Source organism: Belonocnema kinseyi, chromosome 1, assembly GCF_010883055.1.
Source record: "Belonocnema kinseyi isolate 2016_QV_RU_SX_M_011 chromosome 1, B_treatae_v1, whole genome shotgun sequence".
Lineage (NCBI taxonomy): Eukaryota > Metazoa > Arthropoda > Insecta > Hymenoptera > Cynipidae > Belonocnema > Belonocnema kinseyi.
The window spans coordinates 8,010,901-8,021,254 of NC_046657.1; the positions used below are offsets into that span (position 1 = coordinate 8,010,901).

General features: G+C 26.0%; 1 protein-coding gene and 1 pseudogene across 1 annotated transcript; one reads left to right on the top strand and one right to left on the bottom strand.

Annotated features, from left to right (window-relative positions):
• Window positions 1–326: 326 nt before the first annotated feature.
• Window positions 327–2,158, bottom strand: LOC117176659 (annotated as a pseudogene).
• A 2,287-nt stretch (window positions 2,159–4,445) lies between these two features.
• Window positions 4,446–10,035, top strand: LOC117171472 (deoxyribose-phosphate aldolase-like). The gene is made up of 3 exons (XM_033358829.1): window positions 4,446–4,614; window positions 8,846–9,030; window positions 9,870–10,035. Exons 1-3 carry the CDS (start codon window positions 4,578–4,580, stop codon window positions 10,017–10,019), a joined length of 372 nt encoding a protein of 123 aa, XP_033214720.1. The 5' UTR covers window positions 4,446–4,577; the 3' UTR covers window positions 10,020–10,035.
• The last annotated feature ends 319 nt before the right edge of the window (window positions 10,036–10,354 follow it).

Sequence of the window (10,354 nt, forward strand, 5' to 3'; positions counted from 1 at the left end):
ACATATTAGTTACATAACCATTACATCACTATCCTACATCTTTTTTAGAATTAAAATTACCTACTTGTTAGAGAGCACTAAAAAAAGTGTTACACATATGTTACATTCTAGGTGCATTACTCTTAAGTAACATTTATGTAACGATTATATAACGGTTGAATAATTAATCTAATGAATAATTCAATTTTGATTATAATAATTCAAATTTTTGCTTCAATTCAAATTTGCTTTGTAACAGAAATGTTTCATCAATGATTATATGCATATGATCAAATTTGAACTTTACAATTTAAAAAAATGACCTCTCTATATCTTCCTCATAAAATGCAAGATGTCTATAAAGTTCACTTCAATCCAAAACAGTATTGACATACTCCATAGGATGATCCTGAAGAGTGTAAAATGCTTTTGCTTTTCTCAACCAAGAGTGGGTATAATTAAATAATTCTCTGGCTTGAATTGTATTGTGTACCAAATCAGCTGATATTTGTTTCTCATATTATTTCAAATCAATTGAATGGATAAACAGAGGAGTTCCTACAAGAAAAAAATTTTAATTTAGTAGTATACCTAACATAGTACAGGAACACGGTTCTACTCCGAGCTAAACGATAGTAAACCAGCGACTAGACATTTATCGACAGATGATAATGGTTCGCGTCCGTTCTAAGATGTCACTGGTCAGTAAGGTAAGGATCCCTTCCCAACCCACATTTATCGGGCACTAAGTAGAAATCTACATTACCAACTGAGGATAATATAGGTCTCAGTTTTATCTGTCGATAATGTAAATGTTGACTTTATTGCCAGTCGGTAATATGAATGCCTGTTTTATCATCAGTTAGTACATGACAAGTCACTGGTTTACTGTTTAGTGTTTACCTGTGACTTTTTTAGCAATTTTGGAATTCTCAAATTTTGTAGAGTTAGAAATATTATTTTTGTTTGGAGAATTATTAATTTCATGAAGGTTTTGTGAAATATTTGGTGTTCGTATTTCATTATTTGTGTTATGAATTGGACAAGCCCAAAGTTTTTCTTAAGCTTGAATTGGTTTCTCGCAAAATTTAGAAACTGCATTTGTTTTTGAAAGATTGAATAAAGAGAGACCGTATTTTACCCAGCATTTTGCAATATCAGCCAATTTAAAATGCACGTCTTCTAATCTTGGAAATAAATAAAATTATTCTGTTTATTTTACCGAGAAATGGTTAATTAAAAGCAAAAAAAAAATACTAAGAATTTACATTTGGTGCTCTTTTCTACAAGAAATTCAAACTTAAAATTAATTTTGTTTTTAAATATTTAAATTGAATTCAATTACTTTAAAGTCAATTTATCAGAAGGTTCCAAAGCCCTTAGTTCGTTTTCATAATTACGTAAAATGTATATAGCTGCAGCAAAATGGTGTCTCGCCTCTCTAAAAATTAAGTCTCCATCCTTCATATCCAAATTTCTCTGCAAAACTTTATGGTGATAATCAGCAAATCTATCATGGAGTTTTTCTTAGTTATAAACAAAAGCTAACATTTTCAAATTATTGGTCACTAGCCTCTCCAATTTTTTACTATTTTCCGCTGGGGTAGAAATAACGTCACTTTTGGCCGAAAAGAGATCCTCGCTTGTGTAAAAAGGAATTGATTTGTTCTGCTTTTGTAAATCTTCGTAAGTTTTCTCAGAAAGCTCCAACGCTTCTCTGGCCTTTAATCGAAATTAGGTTAAAATAATCAGTGTTACATCTATTTTATATTTACGTTATGTTACCAGTATATAACACTTATTGTGTCATTTGTACATTAATTGGTCATTTACCAACGGACGATAATGAGTCAGTACATTATCGACTAAGGATAGGGTAGGAAACTACATTACCGACATCCAGCAAGGTAGATATTTACATTGTCCTCGGCAGATAAACCAGACATCTACATAATAATATAATAGTAGTTAAAAAAATATCCACCTTTTTGTAGTCGTCTTTCTTTATCAACAAATAAGCATAATGATTTATAATTTTCAATGCCAAATAAATGATTTCTGATCTTAATATCGAATCTCGTATCAATTTTAAAGCAGATTCCAAAATTTCCATTGCTACTCTATCTTCTCCCAAATTAACCAAAATTTTCGAATGTTCGTAGAATAAAGTATTTTTCATGGCGAACAACCTTAAAAAAGGAAATCGTGTACAGAACTGCTTTTATCTGATTTTGACTTTTTTAAATTTTCTAGCCTCTCAATCATCTTTTCGATTATGATTTTTGCTTTTTCATGGTTATTTTCTTTTTGGAAAGATTTTAATTCTTGAAAATCATCGTGAAGAATTTCAAAATTAGTCTTCAAAGAACATGTTTTATTGTTCATTCTCTTCAGTTATGAGTAAAACTATATTTTTTGATAAAATTGAAACAAAGCAAGATTTTTTTGAAATTATAAGATGCAACTTCAAGTCAATGGCAAATTTTTGTTTCGGATTTTCTGCAAGAGAATTTTTTATTTCTTTAGAAACTAACTTAGAATAAAAATTGTGCTTAGAGTTTTAGGTTTTAATTTTAAATAAACAACAGTTATTTCATTCATTAAAAAAACAACAACGAATTTTTAACAAGATAGTTGAATTCTCAACGAAGAAGATGATTTTTCAACCAAGGAGATTAATTTTCTGTCCAAAAAGATGAATTTTAAACAAGATAGTTACATTTATAACTTATATTAAAACTAAAAAACATTTTAATTTCTGATCAAGAAAACTTAAATTCATTAAAAGATACAAATTTTCAACAAAATATTTGAATCCTCAGCCAAAAAATATTTTTTGCAATTTTAATATGAAAGATGAAATTTCTACCAAAAGATACGATTTTTTTAACAAAAAAGACTAATTTTTAATAATATTTTTGAGTTTTCAACCAAAAAATATATTCCAGACAAGAAAAAAATTGTAAGCAAATTATAATTTGAAGGGAAAAATAATCTTGAATAGAAAATTGAAATTTTGAATAACTATTTTGTTTATGTTTCTATTTTAATTTTCCTACCTTTTTCGGCATTATTAAAAAAAAATGAAGATTTTAGATAAGTCGAAACCTTTTTTAGGTAATTACGAAGATATTTCATTTTATTCCACAACATTTAAAAAATTTTAGGAAAAATTTGAGTCGGTTCAACAGGTATTTAGGACTTTTTGACGCTTTTAAATTTAAAAAATATATTAAATAAATTTTCTCAAATCTTGAAAAGTTTAAAAACATTTTTAATTTTTGTCCAAACTTCTAAAATTACGAAATAGCTTTTAAAATTTTAAACTGACTCAAATTTTTCCTAAAATTGTCTTAAAATATTTCGGATTCGATTTTGACCATGTTGAAAATCTTTTTTTTTTTTTAAACTTTTACAAATATTTTCTTGGAATTAATTTGTCAAAATAAAGAATCCTTTAATTATTCCCAGAGATCTTCAAAATATTTTTTTTAACCGTTCGAAATCTTTTAAATAATATTCCAAATTTTATTTTGAAATCTTAAAAAATATTTCTTTTGTTCCAAGTTTTTTGAATTTCTGTAATGTTAAAAAAAGCTTTTGGATATGTCTAGAAATTATTATAATTTTTCTTAATATTTTGGAAAAATTGCTGCACAATTGAAAACACTGACTTAAATTGATTTAAAATCTTTTAAAATACTCTCAGAAAATAAATTTGGTAAAATAAAAAATCATAACAATTTTCCACAGATATCTTCGCACATTTGTTTATTGTCTTGAAATCTTTCAAAATTCTTAAAAAGCTTCTAATTTTTTTTCCGAGATCTTAAAAAATCTACAGTTTGTTTAAAAATGCTTGAAAAACTTATTCGAACTTTTTCTAAAATTTTGTAATCTTTTAAAATAAAAAATTTTCTGCTTTAAAACCTTACACCTTTTTTCCGAAATTTTATCAAATCATTTAAATTGCTTTAAAATATTTTTAAAATTATTTTTTCAAAGGAAAGAGCAATTTTACATTTTCCTTTGAATCTTAAAAAAACAAGTTTAATATCTTGAAGTGCCTTCAAAATACTTAAAAGTTTTAAAGTTTTATTTCAAAATCTTCAAAAATCAAAATTTTTCAAAAACTTTGATCAAATCTTTTCAAATGTTATAAGCATATAGAAATGATTTGAACCCTTCCAATTTTTTGTTGTTGAAATATTCATCTACTAAACCGACATAAAATTCTTAATAATTATTAATAGATAAATAGATATAACCACATTAAATATGGTCAATGAGTTATAATCAGTATCTTTTTGTCATTTAAAAAAAATTAGGTCAAAAAGTTAAGAACAGAATTACGTTCCACCAATTTTTTTGGGATAGCAAATTATTTTTTTTTAAATTCGCGCCGAAATTTGATTGAAATCGTCACTTCCGGACGGCGGAGAGACTAAAAATATCTTCTTCCTGAATGCACGAAATTTTGTCCCAATCACTTATTTATATTTTGATGTGACGTTTTATCATCAAAGTGATGAAGTGATAAGAGGACAAAAAACAGAGAAAGGAATTAAAATAATTAGTAATCAGAATATTAAAAGAAAATGAAAGAGGAATTTGGAACTCTGGCAATTTCAATGGGTAATTATGAAAATAAACACTTTCTAAAATTCCTGTTAGTTTTTTTTCTTCTATATTTTGTTTCAGTAATTGTTGAAGAAATTAAATATTTCAATATTTCGAACTAATATACAATAATCTACGAATAAACTAATATGTAATAACATTCCCGAAGAGTTTATAATATTACCGAATTGGAAAATTCCCGAAATTAGCATTTCCGAACAAAATAAAATACCCGATTTGAAAACTTCCAGAATAATAAAATTCTCGAATTGGAAAATTTCAAAATAATAACATTCCCGTATTTTAATATTTCAAATTAAAAAATTCCAGAAAAATAAAATTCCCGACACTGTAAAATTCCGGAATTAGAAAATTTCAAAATATGAACATCCCCGTATATAACATTTTCAAATAATAACATTCCCGAAAAATAAAATTCCTGACACTGCAAAATTCATGAATTATAACACTCCCGAATAATAAAATTCCTAAAAAATAAAATTCCCGATTTAAAAAACTCCCGAATAATAAAATTTTCTAATTAGAAAGTTCCCCAATAATAAAATTCCCAATTTCGAAAATCCCCTAACAACAGAATTCCTGAATACGAAAACCGCCTGACAAAAAAATTTCCGAAAAAATAAAATTCCGAATAATAAAATTCCCGAATTATAACATTACCAAATAAAAAAAATATCGAGAAATAAAATTCCGGATACTGTGAGATTCTCGAATTGGAAAATTTCCAAATAAAAGCATTCCCGTAACATAACATTCCCAAACAATAAAATTAAAAAAAATATAATTCCCAACATTGGAAAATTCCGCAATTGGAAAATTCATGTATTAAATAATTTCAGAATAATAAAATTTCCAAATATAAAATTCCCGATTAATAAAATTTCCAATAATAAAATATCTGAATTATATCATTCCCGAATAGTAAAATTCCTGAAAAACAAAATTCCCGACACTGTATAATTCTTGAATTGGAAAACTCACGAATAATAAAATTTTCGAGGAGTTTATAATATTACCGAGTTGGAAAATTCCTGATTAATAAAATTCCTGAATTGGAATAATTCCCGAATAATAAAATTTCCAAATACTAAAATTCCCGAATAATAAAATTTCGGCATAACAAAATTCCCGAATTATATAATTCGAGACCCTGTCAAATTTCTGAATTGGAAAAATAGTGAATGACATTCCCAAATAATGAAATTCTCTAATAATAAAATTCCTGAATTGTTGCATTCCCGAATAATAAAATTCCAGAATTCTAACATTTCCGAATAATGAAATTCCCGAAACTGTAAACTTCTCTCATTGAAAAATGCCCAAATAATAACATTTCCGTAGGATAGCATTCCCAAAAAATGAAATTCCGGGATTATAGCATTCCCGAATAATAAAATTTTCGAGAAACAAAATTCCCGAATTAGGAAATTTCTAAATAAAACCATTCCCGTAGCATAACATTCCCAAACAATAAAAATTTTAAAAAAATGTAATTCCCGACATTGGAAAATTCCGGATTTGAATAATTTCAGAATGATAAAATTCTTGGATAATAAAATTTTCGAAGAGATTGTAATATTATCGAATTGGAAAATTGGCATTAAATAAAATTAATAAAATTATTCAGAAAAAAAATTCCGAACACTGTGAGATTCACGAATTGGAAAGTTTCCAAATAAGAACATTCCCGTAGCATAACATTCCCAAACAAAAAAATTCCAAAAAAATGTAATTCCCGACATTGTAACATTCCCGAATTGGGAAATTTGTGAATTGAATAATTTCAGAATAATAAAATTTTCAAATATTAATATTCCCGAATAATAAAATTCCAGACACTGAAATTTATGAATTGGAAAAATACTGAATGACATTCCCAAATAATGAAATTCTCTAATAATAAAATTCCTGAATTGTTGCATTCCTGAATAATAAAATTCCAGAATTCTAACATTTCCGAATAATAAAATTCCCGAAACTGTAAACTTCTCTCATTGAAAAATGCCCAAATAATATCATTTCCGTTGGATAGCATTCCCAAAAAATGAAATTCCCGGTTTATAGCATTCCCGAATAATAAAATTATCGAGAAACAAAATTCCAGAATTAGAAAATTTCTAAATAAAACCATTCCCGTAGCATAACATTCCCAAACAATAAAATTTAAAAAAAAATGTAATTCCCGAATTGGAAAATTCCGGAATTGAATAATTTCAGAATGATAAAATTCTTGGATAATAAAATTTTCGAAGAGATTGTAATATTATCGAATTGGAAAATTGGCATTAAATAAAATTAATAAAATTATTCAGAAAAAAAATTCCGAACACTGTGAGATTCACGAATTGGAAAATTTCCAAATAAGAACATTCCCGTAGCATAACATTCCCAAACAAAAAAATTCCAAAAAAATGTAATTCCCGACATTGTAACATTCCCGAATTGGAACATTTGTGAATTGAATAATTTCAGAATAATAAAATTTCCAAATATTAATATTCCCGAATAATAAAATTCCAGGCACTGTGAAATTTATGAATTGGAAAAATACTGAATGACATTCCCAAATAATGAAATTCTCTAATAATAAAATTCCTGAATTGTTGCATTCCTGAATAATAAAATTCCAGAATTCTAACATTTCCGAATAATAAAATTCCCGAAACTGTAAACTTCTCTCATTGAAAAATGCCCAAATAATAACATTTCCGTAGGATAGCATTCCCAAAAAATGAAATTCCCGGTTTATAGCATTCCCGAATAATAAAATTATCGAGAAAAAAAATTCCGAACACTGTGAGATTCACGAATTGGAAAATTTCCAAATAAGAACATTCCCGTAGCATAACATTCCCAAACAAAAAATTCCAAAAAAATGGAATTCCCGACATTGTAAAATTCCCGAATTGGAAAATTTGTGAATTGAATAATTTCAGAATAATAAAATTTCCAAATATTAATATTCCCGAATAATAAAATTCCAGACACTGTGAAATTTATGAATTGGAAAAATACTGAATGACATTCCCAAATAATGAAATTCTCTAATAATAAAATTCCTGAATTGTTGCATTCCTGAATAATAACATTCCAGAATTCTAACATTTCCGAATAATAAAATTCCCGAAACTGTAAACTTCTCTCATTGAAAAATGCCCAAATAATAACATTTCCGTAGGATAGCATTCCCAAAAAATGAAATTCCCGGTTTATAGCATTCCCGAATAATAAAATTATCGAGAAAAAAAATTCCGAACACTGTGAGATTCACGAATTGGAAAATTTCCAAATAAGAACATTCCCGTAGCATAACATTCCCAAACAAAAAAATTCCAAAAAAATGTAATTCCCGACATTGTAACATTCCCGAATTGGAAAATTTGTGAATTGAATAATTTCAGAATAATAAAATTTCCAAATATTAATATTCCCGAATAATAAAATTCCAGACACTGTCAAATTTCTGAATTGGAAAAATACTGAATGATATTCCCAAATAATGAAATTCTCTAATAATAAAATTCCTGAATTATAACGTTCCGGAATTATAATGTTCCTGAATAATAAAATTCTCCAAAAAATGAATTTCCCTAATTATAACGTTCCCAAATAATAAAATTATCGAAAAATAAATTTCCCAATACTGTAAAATTCCCGAATTATAACATTTGCGAATAACAAAATGCCTGGTAAATAAAAGTTCTTACACTTGAAAAATTCCTGAATAATAAAATTTCCGAAGAGTTTATAACATTACCGAATTGGAAAATTTCCATATTATCAATTTACCGAAAAATAAAATATCTGAATAATAAATTTCACGAGTTAATATTTTCCGAATTATAACATTTCTGACTGTAAATTTTCGAATTATAAAAAATTATTGAAAAAATCACCGAATTTAAGCAATTGAACTTGTTTTCATAAATATTATTTATTTATTAAAAATACAATAAGTTTAAAGTTTCTAAAATTATTGTTTGAATTCAAAGTAACAATAATTGAAAAAACCTTCATTTAGAGACGTATTCATTTTTTTCCATTTTTATTATTTCAAATTCAAATCAATAAATTATATTTGTACTAAAATTTTAATTGTTTAATTTAGGGAATTTTGTTATTCTGAAATCTTACTGTGTCGTGAATTTTATTTTTCGGGATATTTTCAGTCGCACATGAAAAATTTTATTTTAAATCAAGGAAAACTATTTTTTTTTCTATTTAGATAATCACCATATTTTTTTTAACGAAGCGGCTATAAACAATAGGGCGAAAGGATTTATATTTCAGGCTACAACATTGGAAGGTAATAATAGAATTGCTTGGTTGTTGAAAGCCATCACTTTTATTGATTTAACAACATTGGGAGGCGACGACACAGAAACTAACGTTAAAGCTCTTTGTTATAAGGTACTATCTTAATTTTTTTTAATAAATAAAATACCATTAAATTATATAAAAATTTAGATAAAAAATAGATTTTCCATTTATTTAGAAATTTGTTTCATTCAAAATTAATTTGATATTGAATTAAAAATAAACTTTTAAAGTAACTTTTGTTTAAATTTATAGCAAAGATTTACAGTTTTTTAAAATTGTATTTTATTATTTTATTGAAATTTTGTTGTTAAAAATGCATCTCTTGGGTTTAAAGTTAAATTTCTTATCTAAAAATTTAACTATTTATTTTTTTAATGAAAAATCATCATTCATAGATGATAATTAAAAAATTGCAGAATAGCAGTTTTATGTAAAATTCATGTTAAGGACGGTATGTAACCAAATTTAATCTTCTTTTTTTATGTGAAAAGTTTTTAAGTATTTTTCAAATAATTTTCAATTTCCTGAACAATTATTATTCTTAAAAAAAAACTGGTTTCCCAATAAATTCTGAAAAGTTAATTTCGTTCAGGATGAATCACACAGTCGATGAATGAAAAAAATTATATTTTTTGGTTTACATATTGTGAAATTGTTTAAACAATTTCGATTTGTATCATTTTTTGAACCAAATCGTGAAAAAGTAATATATCCTGGATTTAATGACACAATTAACGAATCTTACGAGTAATTTTTTTTCTTATAATATTTGGAAATTGTTTAAACAATTTATATTATTATTTTCTAGAATTAACGATTCAGTTGATGAATGTTGCAAGCTATATTTGTATTTAAAAGACAGTTTCAAATTGTTTATACAGGTAAAAACATCAGCTCGCTTTTATTATTATTATTTTTTTAATTTCTAGGCAGTAAATCCAATTTCTCTGGCTTTTGATTTTGAGAAAATTCGCACAGCAGCGGTTTGTGTTTATCCAGCAAGAGTTGAAGATGCAGTTTCTGCTTTAGCAGAATTTAATGGCCAAGATGTCGAGGTGGCTAGTGGTAATAAATTGTAATTTTTATATTTTAATAATAGGATTTTTAATAATTATTTACACCAATTGATTAATAAACAAGTGTGACATTTTGTAACCATTTTGTGATAATTGTATGTCTGTTACATAAATGTTACGTAATTGTTTTGTAAATGTTGCATAAATAGTGAAAATTATGTAATACTTTGGCAACAATTATGCAAAATTCGTATAACAATTATGTAACATTGACGTAAGAATTATGTGATATTTTGTCAACAATGATGTAACATTTAGGTTACATTTATGTAACAGTTATGTAGCATTTGTGTAAAAATTATATGACATTGAGGTAAGATTTATGCAGAATTGATGTA

Excerpts from the sequence above, each read along its gene's own strand:
- LOC117171472 (XM_033358829.1), top strand. The coding sequence starts at position 4,578 with ATGAAAGAGGAATTTGGAACTCTGGCAATTTCAATGG. Across the intron at positions 4,615-8,845 it reads AACTCTGGCAATTTCAATGG|ATAATCACCATATTTTTTTT; the intron begins GTAATTATGAAA and ends TTTTCTATTTAG. Across the intron at positions 9,031-9,869 it reads TTAAAGCTCTTTGTTATAAG|GCAGTAAATCCAATTTCTCT; the intron begins GTACTATCTTAA and ends TTTAATTTCTAG.